Here is a 20,990-nt window from a genome sequence, read left to right as displayed (position 1 = left end):
AGGAGATTAGATCTCCCAAGACTTTCTGCGTTTTTGCAGAGAGAATGGCATACAAAAGCAGTTTACTGCAAGGTATACACCTCAGCAAAACGGTGTTGCTGAAAGAAAGAATAGGACCATTCTTGACATGGTCAGAAGTATGCTGAAGGCAAAACATTTGCCGTATGAGTGTTGGGCAGAAGCTGTTACTTGCGCAGTTTACATCTTGAATAGATGCCCAACTAAAGCTATCATGAACAGAATACCAGAAGAGGCATGGAGTGGTCAAAAGCAAACTGTCACTCATATGAGAGTATTCGGTTGTGTTGCATATGCACATGTACCAGATCAGCTAAGGAAAAAGCTTGATAGTAAGGGGGAGAAGTGTGTCTTTATTGGCTATTGTGATGAGTCAAAAGCATACAAACTCTATAATCCATCCACCAAGAAATTAATAGTAAGCAGAGATGTGCAGTTCATTGAAGATGAAGCTTGGGATGGAAGCTTGGAAAAAACAGTGAATGTAAAGACAATAGTGTCTCATGAAGAACAAGAGGAAGGGACAGCAGCAAATAATCCTTCCTTGGTGGCTCCTCCTACACCACAACAAGTACAACAAACCACACCACAAGCTGGAATCCGAACAACCTTGAGAAGTCAAGGAAGAACAAATGATGTTACACCACAAACAACTGATGCTGAAACACCACAGGGATCTGAAATACCCTCAAGTTCAGATGGAACTCCAAGCACACCAAGAAGACCAAGATTCAGAAATCTGAATGAGATTTATGAACAAGGAGAGGTAAGTAACAATACCGGTCTGAATTCATTATTCGCTTTGTATTGTCATATTGATGACCCAATCCATTTTGAAGATGTTGTAAATGAAGATAAATGGATTGAAGCAATGAATGAAGAAATTTGTGCAATTGAGAAGAGTAAAACATGGGAGTTAGTTGACCTCCCTGAAGGTAAGGATGCCATTGGAGTTAAGTGGGTCTATAAGACCAAAAGCAATGCTGAAAGTAAGATTGACAGGCACAAAGCAAGACTTGTTGTGAAAGGCTACAAGCAGCAACAAGGCAAAGACTATGATGAAACCTTTGCACCAGTAGCAAGGATGGAAACAGTGAGAACAGTGTTGTCTATTGCAGCACAACACAAATGGAAGATTTATCAGATGGATGTTAAATCTGCATTCCTGAATGGAGTGTTAAAAGAAGAGGTTTATGTTCATCAACCTCCGGGCTATGAAGTTGAAGGCCAAGAGCATAAAGTTTGTAAACTGAAGAAGGCTCTTTATGGGCTGAAGCAAGCTCCAAGAGCATGGTACAGCAGAATTGATGCTTATCTGATTGAAAATGGGTTTGATAAGTGTGATGGTGAACCCACACTCTACATAAAGCAGAATGACGGTAAGATTATTATTGTTGTTTTATATGTAGATGATCTGATTTTTACTAGCAATGATGCTTCTCTCATTGCTGATTTTAAAGCAGTCATGAAAAGTGAATTTGAAATGAATGACTTGGGCTTCTTAAGATATTTTCTTGGAATTGAAGTAGACCAAAGTGAAAATGGTGTTTTCATTTCTCAAGATAAATATGTAGAAGCTGTGTTGAAGAGATTTAACATGCAGAATAGCAAGGCTGCTGTGACTCCAACAGTAGTGGGGCTGAAATTAACCAAAGAAGACAACAACAAATATTTTGATCCAAAACTGTACAAGAGCATAGTTGGCAGCCTTATGTACTTGACTGCAACTAGGCCGGACATTATGCACGCTGTGAGTTTAATCTCCAGATTTATGGAAAGACCGAAAGACTCATTGGCAGGCAGCCAAGAGGATTCTAAGGTATGTGAATGGAACGAAGGGGTTTGATATTTTATACTCCTCTTCTGAAAGTTTCATATTGACAGGTTACACTGACAGTGATTGGGCTGGAAGTGTTGATGATAGGAAAAGCACATCGGGATATGTGTTTCATATGGGATCGGGAGCCATCTCATAGGCTTCCAAGAAGCAACCAGTTGTGGCTTTGTCAACAACAGAGGCAGAGTATGTGGCAGCAACAGCAGCACCATGCCAAGCAGTATGGCTGAGAAGAGTTCTCAAATATTTGTGTCATGAACAAGAAAATGGCACAACCATTTACTGTGACAATAGCTCAGCAATAGCATTGTCTAAAAACTCTGTTTTTCATAAAAGAACAAAGCACATAGACACCAAATTTCACTTCATACGTGAATTGGTTAACAATGGTGAGATTGTTTTGCAGCACTGCAGAACAGAGGATCAGCTTGCTGACATCTTGACAAAACCATTAGCAAAGAAAGGTTTTGATCATTTCAGAAAATGTCTGGGTATGCAGCAGTTGAAATTAAGGGGGAGTGTTGGAATTTAATTCCAACTGCAACAATGAACAGCTGGACAAGAATCTGATCTGCAGTAAATACTCCAGGCTGATCGGTGCATCAAAGTCAAGCCCGATATTTTTGCACATAAATATGCATTAAAGTTTCAATTGAATTCCCTTGCAGACAACCGACTTTTTTTTTTATAGAAGCATCACCCCCTTGCTGCATTTAATTCACAGATAAACATTAGAAGATATTTTGTAATATTTTATTGTTTTAATCAGATATGTTTTAGCATATAAATACCACACAGCAGTTCTGTTTTAATGTTAGCAGCAGCAGCGGAAGAATTACACAGAGCAAAGGAGAGCACGCAGCAGCGTGAGGAAGAAGAATAATTTCATAAGAGTGAAATGCACAGCAGTGCAGAAATTTGAATGTAATTTGCTTTCTGGTTGTTTGCTGATAGGAAGGGTAGATGTTATTTGTGTGGAACTGAAGCGTTCCTTGGTAAATCTATTTCGTAATAGAAGTTGTGAAATTCCCTCAGTATGAGGAAGACAAATCTATAACAGTTAGTTTATTTTAATGAATACAAGTTAATTTTTCTTGTTGCTGTTACACCGTCACCGTTGTTGTTACACCGTAACTCAAAAAATACTTGACGTAAAAAATTTACGTTGCTGCAACACCACCACGAATAGCGTTGCTGCAACACCAGTTACAGCAACTAAAAAAAAAAACTGCGTTGCTGCAACACCATTTCCAGAGAACGAATTTTTCTGTTTTCTGAGTTAAAAACAGAGTGTATTTTCTATGTTAAAACATAGTGTTATTCTGCGTTGCTGCAACACCAAACTCAGTTGCTGCAACACCAAACTGTGTTGCTGAAACACCGTTTCGAGCAAGCGATTTTTTGTTTTTCTGTGCAAAAACAGAGTATAAAAGATAGAGCAATTTTTGTCTGTCTGTTATGGAATTTATCAGAAAATTCCAACAGTAAATACCAGTATTACTTCACTGAAACAAACGGCGGTCAAACCAAAAACTTCACGCAAGGTTTATGGATCAATGGCGGAGACGTGTACACCAACTTTAGTTTCAATCGGACGTGGACAGCGCTGACCTCAATCGAACGGCTATCGCTCAATCAAACCACACTCCGATGAAAAGTGGTTTTGGAAAAGTTGCTGTGGACACGGTGAATGTGATCAGCGCAGTTTGAGAAAATACCACCATTGCGAGAAAGGCGGTACGATGGAGTACTGGCGGTTTTGCAAAATTAATAACGCAGCAGGTGAACTTATAATTTCAACAGAAGTTATGTTTATGGACGAAAAAACTGACACTTTTCATGTCTTTGGGGAGTCTAGTCCAAGCTAGGAATTTGACGGGCTGTAGTATGTATTCGCGCCACGCTGGGGATTTGATGCGCTGCAGCATGTATTTGTTTTTCATGCATTGTTCTCTTACATGCATATATTAAATTTAATTAGCTTTAAATTAGATTTTCAAAAAATTTGCTAGATATTACCATAATTTTATTAAAATTTTCATTGTTTTTTCCTTTATTTTCTAAGTTAATTTGTAATTTTTCTAAAGTATATTATAATTTAAAAAATTATAAATTACTTTGGAAAATAATGGAAATTTTGATAAGATTATGATAATATTTAGTAGAAATTTTTGAAAATCTAGTTTACTACTATCAACTTTCAGGTTTTGGAGTGACCTAGAAGTTCTTGATAATACTGAATTTATTTTCACTATAAATAAAAGCTATTCAAACATTCTAACATTCTGATTTTTTGAATTTTTTAACTAAATTTAAAAAATAAATCTACCTTCCAGGTTAATCTCTCGCAGACAGTTAAATATTATTTATTGCTAAATTTTGAGTACATATATCTAAATCCATATAGAATCGGTCATAAATTAGAATATAAAATGTAATTTAGATCTTATATTTTTGTAAAAACAAAAATATCTTTGCGGGACCGCATCATTTGAGCGTGGGTAAAAGTAATAACAGTATTGTAATTTGTAAATGAGTACTCAAATGTGCCATTCTTTTTTCCCTCTTTTGTGAGGCTTATGGCGGGATCTATACCGGCTCTTTACTGTTACAAACCCTCGCCTCCTTCACCTTTCGAGGAGGCGTCGTTCACTTATAGTGATTGATATATCAATGACCAATTGAACCAAGCGGGGCAACGAAGTTGAAAAAAAAAATAGATAGCTACGTATATATTTCTGTCCGTGATAACCTACCTTTAAGGTAAAATCTACTATACTGACTCCATGAACCGGATTGTTTAGAATAATAATAAATTAATGTTATTCTTCCTAATTGTCATAGATTTACATCGTGCCTTTTGTGAATAATTTATGCCATACTGTTTACACTTTTCTAATTTCGGTGGTAGATTGTTGATAATTTTGTGTTGTTTTTGTTGACATTTTTTTCATTTTGGGTGGCGAATTTTTTTTATTATGTTTTTCTTTTCATTGTATATATTAAGCCTCTTGCAGAGGTTTATTACTGTTTTAAATCTAATTATAGTTTATAATGGATAGTAGTTACTTATATCGTTTTGTTTTGTTTTCTAGTCAAGTAGTCAAGTGATGTGCTAAAACCTATTATAAGTCTCTCCATGCTCCGATGTAATGGGAGGATGTCAAATATCAATTCCAATTCTCATTGTTCTTTACCGCTTAAATTTTATTATGAAATTGATTCAGATCATCACAACTAGAACTTGCTCAATATCAACGCTTCATAATTGTAGAACTTGTTCTCATAACTTTAAATATGCAAATAAATCTCCATCAAAATTGTCCACTCAAATATTGAGTACCGTCCAGCAGAGTCAAAACATAGTATATTCAGTGCCTTAAACCAGCTTTGAGCTAAAATGCTATTGTTTAACAATTTGAGCTGAGGCTGTTCTCGTTGTCAATATGGTCATTAGATATAAAATGTGGTGTAGTTGCATTGTTCCCGGCCCACCGCTGAGTCAATTAAGTTGTTTGCCCCTGATACCCTCTCTACTGAGGTCATTTACCTAATATAAAAAGAGAGTTTTATTGATCGAGTGTTTCTGTTGTTTGAAGAGAATAAATATATAGTAATTCTAAGCAGCCTAAAATTTGATAAATAGCAATTGCAGCTGGCCCAAAATTTGATAGCCTAAAAATTTATGATATCAAAATTTTTATAAAGAAATAAAAGTATTTGATACTTATAAAATGATAAATATTAAAAATAACTACATTTCATCATATTTTTGTTTCACAAGAACAATATATTTGAATTTCCAAACTTGAAAAGAGTATCACGAACTTTTTCATAAAACTATATTATAATTATTTATGTATATTACACCAAAGTAACTAACATACCATTAAAATTAATAATATCCAAATGTAACATGGAATATGGCAATTAGGTTTTTATGGCAATTAGGTTTTTACTAAAAGTTGTAAGTTAATAAGATTTAAGACTACAAATAGTGGTTTCCTATAGGTTTTTACCTTTTATAATTCTTTAGAAGACAATTTTAATCTTAATTACAATTTAATTAAATGATTTCATATTTAACTATGAATAGAGAGAGGCAACACAGAAGGTATATATTAATTTCCATTTTGGAGAACATTATTTAATGATTTCTGAAATTTCATGATTATAGGAAGGAAAAGTATAATACCTATTATTACTTAATGAAATAGTTGCATTTTTTAAACATATATCATGATGATATTTATTATTTTTTAAGTTTAATATAATTTATAACCAAGATTATTTATTATTGAAAATGTCATTTTTGTATTTGGGTATAATGCAAGTACCGAGATCTTTATGGTTTCTATATTCAGGAGGATTTAAAGAGTAATTAAGTTATGATAGGTAAAGTTATCATCATCAACTTCTTTTGTATAGCAAATTTTACAGGTTCACTCATTTTAAGGTGTTTTGGAGTTAATCCAATGACATATTTCAATGTGGGGTCACTATCACTGATATTGAATTTTGAAATTATTTTTTTCTTTAGTTGAGATTCTCATAGTTGTAATGAAAATCACCTAAATATTGTGGAAAACTCAAGAATGTAAGAGAAAATAAAGATAAACCCTAATACAAATCTATTTTGATGATATACAATAGAAAGCTATGTTCACTTGCCCCTTCAATGGGGCAACTCCATTAGTAATGCTCCATATACAATAGCAATTCCTAAAAAAACATTACATAACCTTCTCCTCCATATATAACTATCTATGGAGAATATTAACTACCTATGGGCCTTGTCAACTAACTAATTTGGGTCTTATTAATGAAAAGACAACATTTTACAAAGAATGACAATTACCTAATTGTTTAATGGTCCTTTTTCAAGGATGGAGGACTCATGTACATTAATAAAGTACCTAAATAAGGAGGTTAGGGTAAGACCCCCCCACTTTGAAAGCAATGTTCTCCTTAAGGTTGAAGATGATGAAATTGTTGGAGAATTGTTGCTAGTTCCAATGTGACATCTTTTGGTTGCATATATTTGCACAATATCAATACTTCCTTGATAGTTTGTTAGCGCAATCAATGCTCTATAGTATAGAACCTTCTTCAACATATTTTGGTAAGTTGGTAAGCACTTTGCAATTTGATCCGACAACCTTCTTCAAATACGCCGCACATGAAAGATTGCATGGATCTTGTACAGATTTGGAAAATCCATTTTGTAAGCAACCTGACCAATGCATTATATGATCTAATAGGGCCCATAGAACTTAGGAGGTATATTATGGGGAGATTTACCTTTGAGTGATGTTATAAGGCTGCAACAAAAGGAACATTTGATATCGTTTTCGAAAAATAATGTGGATAATTACTTCTCTAGGGTGATGTGTTCTATATACTACATGAGCGTTGGATGCTCCTCATACATAGTGTACCACAGATAAGGGATTTTGGAAATAAACCACTTTATTATGTTGTCATTTTGGTAGCTCCATGATAAGTGGTATTATACCACCATTCAACAAAGGGAAGTCATTATACCCATTGGTGTGGATTTTTAACTGTAAACCATATCAAATAGGTCTCCGAGCACTTACTAACTACTTTTGTTTAACTATCATTCTAAGCACAATATGTAGTTCTCATGTTTAGTTGGGTACCCTAAAGTCTAAATAGCTCCTACAAAAATTTGCTAATGAATGGGGTTTCCAAATCTCAAATAGTAGAAGTAGTCATACCATTTAATTTAAACATATGATCCATGAAAACTTGGACAATATAGGTGTTGGGACACGGTCCGGTGAGGTAAATTTTGTAATAATTTTTGTTAATTATGTAAAGTCTCTGCATTTTGAGGAGCGGAGCATGAAGGTAGTAGGAGTCAAAAGCGATTTAGGAAGGTCAAAGCCCATTAGTTTGTTAGAAGTTAAGATGTTTTGTGAGATGCCCATGGTTCATGGACCATGGTATTGTAATGAAAGAATCTATATAAAGGAGTCTAGCGAGTCATAGGAGTGAGGTAGTAATTGAAGATCATTGTATCAGCATGTAGTCTAAGGCAAAAAGTATGATTTCTGTAATTAGGCGCAAGGAAAGGCTCTCATTCAGCTGTGTGCGCAGATACCTTGGTAAGTTTCCAAGCTGAGTGCACACACCCCTGCAGTTGTGTGTGAAGGGAAGAATAGTGTTTAACAGAAGGATTATATCTAATAAATACTATTTTGGAGCAGTAATTGTGTATATGTTCATTTGTATTTACTTATGCAATTTATGTGTATTCACTTTGTTTTATGCATTTATCTGAATAAACACTTAATTAATGTGAGAAAGTGGTAGATATACATGTTTAATTGATACTATGAATGTTTAAAGTGCTCCACAAAGGGTTATATTCCGTTTTCTGTAAGTTACTGTGATTCTTGCATTTTAAGGATTAGGGTTTGCGAAGGTGAGGATAAAGCCCTAGAAATAACAGAAACCCATCACACAGACCTCTCGATCCAAAAACCTCGTTCTGTCATCCCCCAACACTGCTTTGTGCAAGACTGTAGCCTACACTATGTTGATTGTTGCCGAAAGGGCCATCAATTTAGGGTTTTGTTGGTTGGCCTAGCTAACTCTGAACCTGGGTCACGACCACTCAAGCCAATAAATGGTTCCATTGCCAGGACGAGGATCTATGTGAGGAATGTGTGATGCCAAATAAATGGTTCCAAACTAAGAAGGAAATCAAGAAGTGGATAGATCAGAAGCTGCACGAATTTTCAGCGAGGAAAATGTGAATCCGTGCCTTTCAAAGGAGAGTGCTTGAATAGATACCTATATATAGACGAGCACAAATCCTTCTACTCTTTTCCATGTGAATTACACCATTGGTTGTCGAAATTGGCAGATGGCCAAGGCACGTGGAAGTTGGACAACCCTATTGTGTGGACTCCATAGTTTGTAAGGCACATAGAAGCTTCAGGAAACAAGATCGCGAGGGATGTTGATTACTAGATCGATAGAATTTTGGGCGGATTCATCACTAAGTTCACCATCACTACATATGTAAGTTATATCGAAGTTGAATGACAATTCTTTAGAGGAATTAGAGGTAAGTATTTGAAATCCCTAAAGACTTAGATTAAAATGTTATTGTGTGAGAAAAGGGTTATGCCATTAAATTAATGTTTAGAAGAGCTCTAACGGGAACTACCCGAAGTGGAAAAACATTCAAAAGAGACCTAGATTCAGGTGTTGAATATAGTCCCCTATTGGGAGCGTTTGACAATGATGAAGAAAGCAGTGTTCTTAGGGCAACTATCATAAATACCTATTCTTGAAAATTTGGGCAAATGGAAGGTTGTAACTCCTAATTTCAAGGGCTAAATTTACTTTTTTTACTCTCTCCCTTAAAATAAGGTAGGCTAACCTCCATACCTAATTTTTTTATAAAATAAATTTAAGGCAATTTGTAACAATGTACTGTGATACAAAATATTCACCCAATAAAAATATAAAACCCCTTAATTTCGCCCCAAGGGCGAAAATTCACCCCTAAAATTTTCCATGCGCAGGAGAATGTGGGACAACCATCTTCTCAGCGCAGATAGAGGAGGTCGCTCGAGCGGTACACTAGGTACATGGACCTGGTTGGGGAGTGTGTAGATACTGAACCTTCTTCATTCGAGGAGGTAGTGCAGCAACCAGTCTGGGTTGACGAAATGATAGAGGAGTACAACTCTATCATTCAGAACAATGTGCGGGATGTTGTCCCAAGGCCTCATGGCAAGTCAGTGGTGGGTTTCAGATGGCTTTACAAGGTAAAGCAGGCAGTTGATGGCAGTGTTGAGAAACATAAAGCAAGGTTTGTTGCCCGGGGTTTCTCACAGGTCGAGGGGATCAACTACGATGAGACTTTTGCTCCTATAGCAAGGTACTCATCGATTAGATCGATGTTGGCACTATCAGCTCAGATGGGGTGGAAGATCCACCAGATGGATGTGAAGACAACATTCCTCAATGGGAAGATTGAGGAGGAGGTGTACATTGAGCAGCCCAAGGGTTTCGTGACCTTCGATCGTGAGTCACACGTGTGTAGACTCAAGAGGGCCTTGTATGGGATGAAGCAAGAACCACGTGCTTGGTACACTAGGATCAACAGTTATTTCATTGGGTTGGGCTTCACCAAGAGTGAAGTATATGCGAACCTTTACCACATCATGGTAGAAGGTAAACCATTGATCATTATTCTTTATGTCGATGATTTGGTTTTGACAAGTGATGATCAGCTGATACAGTCTTGCAAGGAGGACCTTGCAAGAGAGTTCGAGATGAAGGACATGGGCTTTGTGCACTACTTTCTAGGCTTGAAGGTGTGGCAGAAAGATGGTGAAGTATTTGTGTCTCAAAGCAAGTATGCCAATGAGATACTAAGGCGCTTTCACATGAAGAAGTGCAAGCCCATGCAGACTCCTCTAGCTAGGGACTGGAGGAAGGAGGACGCTACTTTAGGTGAGGTAGTAGCTGCTACTTTTTATCGATAGCTGGTGGGTTCACTTATGTGTCTGGTGAAAACACGACTCGACTTATGCTTTTCGGTGAACCAGTTGAGTCAAGCTATGTTCAGCCTACCAAGCTATTTTGGAAGGCATTGAAGCATGTGCTGAGATACCTCAGAGGCACATCTCAGTTCGGATTGTGGTATAGACAGACAGAAGGAGTGAAGCTTCAGGGCTTCACAGATGCGGATTGGGCAAGGAGTCCATCAGAATGGAAGAGCACTTCTAGAGGAATCTTCAACCTTAGTTCAGCTGTAGTTTCCTGATACAACAGGAAATAGAGATCAATTACACTTAGCTCAGGAGAGACTAAATACATGGCTGCAAGTCAGGCTGCATGTGAGTCCATTTGGATGCGGAAGATTCTAGTGGGATTGTTTGGTCAGAGGATGGATCCTACAGTGATTTGTTGCGATAACCAGAGTTGTATCAAACTCTCTAAGAATCCAGTTTTTCATGATAGGTCCAAGCACATTGATATCCGATATCACCATCTTCGAGACTGTGTGGTTAAGAGGATCATGTTGTTGCTGTATGTTTCGATAGAGGAAGAGGATGTAGATATTTTGACGAAGGCATTGTCAAAATGCAAGTTCGAGTTCCACAGAGACAGGATTGGGGTTACTAATAATCCCTTTCTTGTTGAGAGGGAGTGTTGAAAATAGCAACAAGAAATGCTAAAAATAGCACTGCTATAAATAGTAGTTCAACCAGTGTTGAACATAGCAACAAGGAATGAAAAATGGAAGTGCTAAAAATAACATTCTATAAATAGAATTTCGGGATACCTTCCTATTTTAGTTAGTCCCTGAACTAAAATAGTGAAGTAAAATTCGAATTTGACCTTAGCAGCTGTTTGTAAAATAATTAATTAATTCATCTTGAGTTAATTAGTTAAGGAAAATCAAACATGAAGTCTATGTGGGGACATACAACAATTTCTCCATTAATTGAGGAATTTATCCATCAGTTAAAGAGATAAGGATGAGTTGTAATTAGTTGGCTCAGTTAACTGATTCAAGTCCAGTTAGATTAATTCAAACAGTTTGTTGAATTAATGCGAGTTTAGTTAGTTAATGCATGCATGCAGGTAACTACTGCACTTCAGATAACTAAATATTCTCTCATAAATAACTCATGCATGTCAGTTTAGACAGAGACCTAGCTGAGATCAAATGGAGGGGCAGTGTACTATCAGTTGCTAGAATATTCCATTGTGAATATTCCTTGCATGCAGAAGGAATTCTTTCCTTGAGGATTTCATAGTTACTTCTTTAGGTTTTGTGAGTGTGATAAGGCCAATTCACACATGTGGCTTCACTGGACCCCAAGAAAAATTGTGCAAGGAAATAGGAGGCTTGGAGGGCTTGAGGAGAACATATACAATTTCTATTCAGTCTATGAGCTATATTATTTTATTGCAGAGAGGGCAGGATAGCTTGAGAGCTGATTCTTTTTGTAACTTGAACATTATTTCCACTTGTATGATAATACAGAGATTGGGGTTTTAGGCTGAGGCTTTCCCTGGGTTATTTCTTATGTGAATTCGATTAAGCTTCCGCAAAGTGTTGTAGGAGTAGATCTTGTATTGTGTTTTAGTATATTGCATAATCTGTTGATCTACAATGGGAATTTCTATGTCTTGTTTCTTTTTTCACAATTTGAAGGCATTGACTATATTGAAACCTTCTCCCCTGTTGGAAAAATGAACTCTATCCACCTTGTTCTTTCCCTTGCTGCCTCTTTCAAATGGGAAGTCCATCAAATGGATGTTAAATCTACCTTCTTGCATGGGGACTTGCATGAAGAAATCTATATGGAACAACCTCCTCGCTTTATACAAACAGACTCCAGCCTTGCATGTCAACTTAAGAAATCCCTTTATGGTCTCAAGCACACCCCTCGGCCTTGGTATGCCAAAATGGATACCTTTCTTTTAGATACTGGCTTTTCTAGGTGTCATTCTGACAATACTATCTACACCAAGAAAGTGGATAAGTCTCTTATCATTCTTGTTCTTTATGTTGATGATCTTATCCTTACTGGTAGTGATCCCAAACTTATAAACCATGTGAAGTCTAGCCTTAAAAAGTAGTTTGAAATGACAGACTTAGGACACTTGCATTATTTTCTTGGCCTTCAAGTGTTGCAATCCAAGGAAGGTATTTCCCGTTCCTAGTCTAAGTATGCTTGTGATCTTCTACACCACTTTCACATGGAAGACTAGAAGCCAACCCCTTCTCCCTTTTAATCTGGAGCCAAACTTTCAGTGACTTGTACTTCCCCTGAAGTTGAGGCTACCTTATACTGTCAGCTTGTAGGAAAACTTTTGTATCTGACCCATACACATCTTGACCTTTCCTTTGTTGTTGGCCTTATTGCTCGGTTTATGCAAAACCCACATGAAAGTCATTGGAAAGCAACTACCAAAATACTTCATTATGTTCAAGGTACAATTCAGTTTGAGATTCATTACAGTGCAGAAGCATCTCCTCTATTGGTGGGTTTCATTGATTCTGATTGGGCTGGTGACCCTGATGATCAGAAGTCTACTGAAGGTTATATATTCACTCTTGGTTTTGGACCTATTACATGGGATTGAAAGAAACAAAGTGCCATTTCTCTTTCTTCAACAAAAGCAGAGTATCATGATGCTGTAGAAGCTGGTAAGGAAGCCCTGTGGCTTCATCAGATCCTATCAAAGTTTGGCTTTCAACAGCAACATCCGACTACACTTTGGTGTGATAATCAAAGTGTCATTCGACTATGAAAAGATCCAGTCCAACATCAGCACAACAAACACATTGAGCTACACATGCACTTCATTAGAAATCTCATTCATGACCATGTTCTTGAAGTGCAATATTGTTCAATCGATGATCAAGTTGCAGACATATTTACAAAGGCTCTCACAAAGGCGAATTTTACTAAACTTTGATTTATGGTTGGAGTTCAGGACGTTGTCACTAAGGGGGGATAGGCTCGAATGCCTCCTTCCTTGTCTTATTGTGTCATATTTGTACATCCTTCAATCCTATCCCAATTTGTTCCTAAGGGGGGATGTTAGGATATTCTGACACATAGGAAATAGTTAAGTATAACTTGGTCTAGTGTAGAGTTAGGTAAAGTGTGTTTATTTACTATGTACTTTTGTAACTTACAATCTGATGGTCACGATATGTTCTAGACATGAAGTGATCTGATGGTTCATTCTCTCCTCGGTATTACCGACACTTGATCCGTGGCTTAACACCCGATTGGTCCATGATCTCTATTTAAAGAGCACAAAGGGTCATTTATAAGGTGACCGTCCATGGGAGAAGCTTATGTAAATTTTCTTTCTTTTACATTAATAAATTTCCTGAAGTGGCTGCGTTGGCTGAGGCCATGGATTGTTTCCCTCTTTGAGAGTTTTAACCAAGTCAAGAATATTGGTGTATTGATCTGTGATCTTTTGTGAGCGATGTCCTTTGGTGTTCTATCTGAGGAACTTACCTTGTAAATTCCTACAGTTGTTGTAGTAATTACAACACAACCCATTTTAACTATCTCATCAACAAAAGAAGAGTATGTAGCAACAACAACAACTCGTCATGCAATTTTGTTATGCAAAGTATTGGATAATATACAACAAAACAAGAGGGACAAACTACAATGTATTGTGACAACAAATCAAAACCATGTTTTCGATCCAAAAATAAAACATATTAATATGAAATATCATTTCATTAAAGAACTTGTAAACACTTGAGAAATCTACTTGGAATCTTGTCGATCAAAAGAACAATTGGCTAACATATTCACAAAGTCATTGACAAGGGATGTATTTAAGTTTCATTGAAAAAACTTAGGTGTTGTAAGCCTAGTTGAGACTTCGACTAGCAGGCAATAGTGGTCAATATCAATGGGGAGTATTAGAGAATAATATCTCCTGATAACTAAATTCATTGAGTCAAGTTACCTATTAGTTCGATTTATTTTTAGAAATCTAAATTCAGATGTCAATTCACATTTAGCTAGGTGTCAATGATGTGTGAGAGCTAAATATTAACATAGCTATTCTTAGCGAGTTCAAGTATTTATAATCATGCATCTTTGAGTAATTAAAGTAATTCATTGAGAATCAACTCACATTTTGAGCATGTTAATTTTGTTTCCTCTTCTGTCCATCTATCATATTTCCACCTCCAACTCCGAGATTTCCTTCCTTGCACAAATGAAGAAATCCATGTTATTTGGATCAGATCTGTTGCGCCTCCCTATCAATCTATGCAGGGATTTTCCTTTGTGATTTTCTATTAGGCAAAGTTCCGCATGATGATATGGATTGATCAAAACTTTTGTAGGGAAATATGCTTCTCCTTCTTTGAGTCTTTCATGAGAGTTTTAAGAACTCTAAATATGAACACAACGGGCGTCAATTTGCATTTAGAATCGATCTTCCTTTCAATATGAATATCCCATTCCTCTTTGGTGATCCATCCTCGCTAGTCTTGACTGCTAAATAGATCAAACAATCTATATTTATTAGAGATCATACATTACATGCGATGAAGTCCTTAAAAGGCTTAGGGATTCTCTATTGTATTGTGGTTGAGTTTAGTGTAGGTTTCACTTAGTAGGTCAGGATGTTGGCACACTTGGGTGCTTTTAACTCAATGTGTTTCTTCTTTTAAGCTATAAAATAATAATAGATTTATTGTTGGTGGTTTATATGTATTATTGCTCAAAGTTTTTTTTTTTTTAGCATTTAGCTAAATGTATCATAGATAATAATATAAATTAATAGTGTGTATTCATTTAAAAACAATAAAATAAATTAATAGTGTGTATTCATTTAAAAACAATAAAATAGTTGTATTTATTGCACTCTTTAAATAATAAAAGTTAATACGAAGAATTTACTTGTATGATGATAGCCATCGCATTGATTTGAGTAGCTATAACCCAAAACCATAGAAAACATCTAGTTTAGTCATGATATTACAATAAAAAAGTATAGAGGACATGGATCGACAAAATGAGAAATTTGATTTAGTGAGTTTATTTCAATATTAAAATAGTGTAAATTATTAAGTAAAATGAATCAAAGGTCAAAAATACATATCAAAAATACATATTATGACGTTGAGAAAGAAATTGTGAATGATAAAAATAAGTCCACCACTTTGTATGATATGTATAATTACTTTGTTAGTATTTGCTTGCTCAATAAAAATATATATACTTTTTAAGTGATATATATATATATATCAAAATACATAAAACTTTATTAATAAAAGAGCACCTTTTACCGTTCATAATTGCTTCAGCCAGGAACATGCAAATCACTCAACACAAGTCTAAGTCTGCCGCATACGCTAGGCATGGTAATGAAATATTTGGAAGAGGGGCTCCTTCACACACGAAATATTTGAAAGACAGGCTCCTCGCATACCTCGTAATGAAATATTTGAGAAGCTCACCACAGACACACACATGAAATATTTGAAAGACAGGCTCCTCGCATACTTCGTAATGAAATATTTGAGAAGCTCACCACAGACACACTAATGAAATATTTGAAAGAGAGGTTCCCTCACATACTTCGTAAGGAAATATTTGGGAGGCTCCTCTCACACGCGGTAATGAAATGAAATATCTGAAAGACAGGCTCCCTCGCATACTTCGTAATGAAATATTTGAGAAGCTCCACCAGAGAGTCACAGACACACTAATGAAATATTTGAAAGAGAGGTTCCCTCACATACTTCGCAATGAAAGATGTGGAAGAGAGGGTCACCTTATATGTGAGTATAACGTAGGCGGTTTGCACGACGGTGAGCACCAGTAATGCGATAGCCGCGCATAGACCTGCCACATTCCACGGAGATGAGAAATACCTATGCTTAAACTCAGCAAACCAGAAAGTCCATTTCTTCTTGTAGTACGAATTCACTTCTTTTAACAGTCGCCGTGTTTGATCATTCGTATTCGCGGCCATTCCTTTGCAGAGACCGTGGAAAAGCTTGGCAACCTCTTTGTCACTCCCAAGCCAGTTTGTAATGATGCGTTTTCTTGTTAGTAAAGCCACGTCTTCTTCGGAACCGATCAACATCCCCATCATACTCAGGTAATACGCAACGGGATTTATTTTAAATTGCTTGCACATCTCAAAAGCAATTACGTTGCGGAATACTATCTCTGTGGAGTCCGTGATAATGATCGTAGGAAGGAAAAGTGTGGCGCTTTTCTTATCAAAGAAGATGCCCTTGATGCCATCTTTATCGCCTTCCTCAAATTTCTTAAATTTGATCCCAGATTTTCTTAATTGTACCGCATGAGGTATTCTTTCAAAATCTGGTTTCACTTTTTTTGTACAAGTACAGATTTTGAAAATATTTAGGAATATGGTGAATATCCCCATACAAATTTTAAGAATATTTTGGAATAAGGTGAATATCCAATACAAACTGCAACCTGAGTGTGCGCCGTCTGAGTGTGCACCTTCTTCTTCTTCTTTCACTGAGTCGTGTTCTACATACATACGATTATCGAAATCTGGAGACACGATGCAGGCATGCAATAAACCCAGAAGGTGATGAACATTTTTTACATCTGGTTTTGGCCAGGAACATATATTTTTCTTACAGTCGAAAGGGTAGAAAAAGCCCAAGAACGGCTTATAAAGCAAGTCGAAAAGCATTTTCTCGACATCATTCGATTTGACCTCCCACTGCAACAGCTTTCGGAGAACGATCAAGGGAATCTGATTTTCAAGCTTCAAAATATCGTTCAGTATATCGATTCCAGTGTAATTAATCTTCCTGGACTGAAAAAGAGGTTCATAGTTCCCATTCTCTCCGGGAGAGTGGTCCCCACCCAGGGTCCTCAATATTTCTATAATGAAGCAACCGTCCAAAATTAGCATCTCAGCGAGGATCTGTCCATCCCAATCGATTTCTTCTTCGTAGTTTTCCTTGATTTCCTTCTCAATCTGCAACATTTCCAGCTTCAGCTCCAAGATTTCATTCCTTGCACGAACGGAGAAATCCATATTATTTGGATCAGATCCGTTCGTGCGCCTCCTTATCATTCTATGCAAGGCTTTTCCTTTGTAATTCTCCATTAGAGGAAGTTCTGCGTGACGATATGGACCGAACGAAACTCTTGTAGGGACATATGCTTCTCCTTCTTTTGACTCTTTCATAAGAGTTTTAGGAACTCTAAATATTGAGACAACAAACGGCGATCTGCGTTCAGAATAGTCATTCTCTTCAATATGAACTGTCCATTCCAGTAGTCCTTGCTGGTCTTGACCATTACGTAGTCCTCTCGGTTGCTGCTGCTGCGACGTCTGTGTATTACCACTCTGGGATTGTGACTCGGGCGCTAGCAATCTAGGACCAGACATTTTATTACAACAATTCCGATGGAGATGTTACTCTTCACTCTCTATTGTCTCGGGGCAGAAACACAAATCTAATGCTTCTTGAGCCTCTATGGAACCTCTTATAAATAAGACAGGAGATACCAACTAGCCTTACTGGTCAACTACTATTCTAGACATCCGTTCTCATGGATGAAACTAACAGAGAGTTGGAACCTTTTTTAAATAAGAAGTTGAATTAACTACCCTTCCCAGTCAACTACGGTTGAAGACAATACTCAGAAGTCTAGAACCAACTACTACTCCAAAGTGTCTAAGTGGTAAGATTATCATACACACATCCACATGGTTGTATTTGTGTCTCAATTATAAGCTTTTTTTTCTTTCTTCTTAAATCTAAGTTAGTTAGTTTTATTAATAAATCAAACATATACCAAATATATATATTTGGTTGTGTTTATTGGTTTCCCACATCGAGTAGGGTTGCATAGTTGTATTAATAATAGAAAGTTATATTTGGTTGTGTTTATTGGTTTGTTACATGGAAAATTATATTAATAATATGGTATAGTTTTTTAGGCCATTCAAAACAATTATAGCGAAGCTTACTAAATACTAAAATTTACGAGGATTTAAGTGATGTTTAGTGCTTAAGGCTTAAGAGCTTTTTATATTTAACACGAAACTATACATGATTAAAAATAGACAAACAACATAAATGGACCATCATTTTATGTAATCCGATGGATGATAATTGGGCACTCAAGATGCTCCACACCATCATAGAACTTGATATTGGCCAACTCTTTCACCATCAATGTGACCTTATGCTTCTACCATACGAACGAAATGTTCAAAACTCGAAGTCACAAACCCATTACCTATATTGCATGTCAAGCGTGTACACCAAGTGGACTAATCATTGATCCACTCCGAAGGTGCAAATGCTTTCCACTCATTCGCATTTATGCCGACTTAATGAACACACGAAGTGGGTGTTTATCTCACTTATAATTTACTTTGTTACTTTATAAATTGTGGTGGTAAAATTTTCCTCATAAACTTAGAAATTGCTTTATAAGGTGTGGCTAATAAATTTTCTTAATAAACAATTTCAACCGTTTATTTCTTATTATATTTTAATCGATATTTTGGAGATGTGAAATAGGTGTTATGAAATTATCCGCGAGCTTTCTTTGATGGAGTTGCTCAACGGGGTTCATGTGCTTGTGGCTGTTTTATATCGATGAATGAAGATCTACACTTTTCCATTTATTGGAATGGTGGTAATGGTTCAAACAATAAGGCCGAAGCTATGGCCTTGGCGGGTCTCCTTCAGTTTTGCTCATTCCTGAATATTCAGAACCTACAAATATACGGGGATTCCAAAATCATAATTGAACAGGCATCAGGGAAATTATCTATTAAGAATCCCTTGCTATCTGGATGGATGAACAAGATAAAAGAATTATGGAACAACAAAAAGGATTACACAATCAATCATGTGGACAGGTCCCATAATTCTCGTGCTGATGAACTGTCAAAGAAAGGTCTCGCAATTCAGCCTGGTTCATGGAAAATGGAGATTCAAATGGAATCAACAATATATCAGATAAAATATTTCTCCCTTCCGAGTACTTAGTTTTTTTTTTTTGGTTTTTTGTCTTCCTATGCTCAATAGACTCTTCCTCTTCATAAAAGGTACGTCTATCTTTTCCTCTGTGATCTTCTCTTTTTTGATGGGGTGGCTAAATCTGGATGGTCCTATATGTATATTCATGAGTCTATGGTTGGACATTATTTGTCTATGTTTCAGATATTTACTTTATCATTGATGTAAGTTTCTATACTTTCGGCTGTGTTGTGTCACAGCTAAAGTCCTTCATATATTGTTACTAGCAGATATCTAGTTCTCCTCTATGTACATATCTTTTAAATGAATATAAATCATGCTTTATAAGGTGTGGCTAATAAATTTTCTTAATAAACAATTTCAACCGATTATTTCCTATTATATTTTAATAGAAATTTTGGAGAATATGTGAAATAGGTGTTACGAACTTTGCTGATCCAACCTTTATTTTGATGTCTCAGAAATGTTGGGATTTGATTGGCTTAATTTTTGGTATATGTTCAATTTTATGTTAAAAGAAACATAAATATTTAAAGGATGGTTACAAAGATGGTGAGTAAAATAGAGAATTCCAAAAAGCAGGAGCAAAGAGCGTTGAGATAACAATGTTGTCATTTTGTAACAGCTAAAGGTTTTTTTTTTATTTGGTTGTTTGTTATGCATATTTTCATTTTATTAGTTTTTGAAAAAAGCTTGGGTTCTAAACCAAGTCAGCAAAATTGGTTCACTTATCAATCAATTATACATATATGTGTTCCGAACAAAGAAAGGGCTATCCATTTTTTATCTTTTCATCTTTTATGACACGAGTCTGGTAATTTTTCTCTTAAAATACGAGGAAAGGTGAATAGTTTAGGGAATTGATCGAATTTATTTAAATTTCGAATGATTATTTTATTATATATATATTGAAATTTATTTAATATTATTTATATTAGCATTCCGTAGTTTTCTTAGGTTGGGAGGAAAATTGCAGAGGTAACCATAATTCTTTTTTGGACCAGCCTTTCTGGCCTAGAGAGAGCTCTCTTTATGTGAATTTACAGTCAATTAGATGATTGCATGTTTCATATTTGAGGCTAGTTATAAAGATCAAAAGATAAGTTTTAAAGTTGTGGTTGCAGGGTAAAGGAGAGTCCATTAGGTATGGAGTCATAATAATGTTCAACAATTAGTTGAGATTGCAACAAGATGATGGAGCTTAGTGAAAAGAGTCGCCTTCACTAAGTGGGCCCGCAGGCTATTTTTGGCGCAAGTCTATTTTTAGACTATGTCTATTTTTAGACATATGGATCATGTCTATGTTTATGGATGATTGATCAAGTTGGGAAAAATAGATGGACTTCTATTTTTGATGAAAGTGTGAGTGATCAAGTCTATTTTTAGACTGGCTGTCAAAAATAGAAAAGTCAAATATTATTATCTCACAATAATATTTGGACTATAAAATTAATCTTATTCTCTTGGAGCACTTCAGTTTGAGCTACGGAAGTGGCACATGCAGCTGTCAGAAGGAAATTCGTTTTTCTTATGAGTCAGTTGAGTTGTTGCATGCATGACTTCAGTTAGAACTCAAGTGAGTTGAGT

General features: G+C 36.1%; 1 protein-coding gene across 1 annotated transcript in view; it reads right to left on the bottom strand.

Annotated features, from left to right (window-relative positions):
• The window catches only part of LOC149233495 (putative UPF0481 protein At3g02645), a 79,747-nt gene extending 61,953 nt beyond the window's left edge, over window positions 1–17,794 (bottom strand). The window contains exon 1 of the mRNA XM_089382213.1: window positions 16,184–17,794. Within this exon, the coding sequence (XP_089238339.1) occupies window positions 16,184–17,794 (1,611 nt within the window). The remainder of the gene's footprint in view (window positions 1–16,183) is intronic.
• Between the last annotated feature and the right edge of the window lie 3,196 nt (window positions 17,795–20,990).

Source organism: Pinus tabuliformis, chromosome J (assembly GCF_031772625.1).
Source record: "Pinus tabuliformis cultivar Carrire ecotype Pingquan chromosome J, CPIR1, whole genome shotgun sequence".
Taxonomy (NCBI): domain Eukaryota; kingdom Viridiplantae; phylum Streptophyta; class Pinopsida; order Pinales; family Pinaceae; genus Pinus; species Pinus tabuliformis.
Note: the sequence above shows the minus strand (reverse complement) of the source record. Positions and strands in the feature narration are given on the sequence as shown.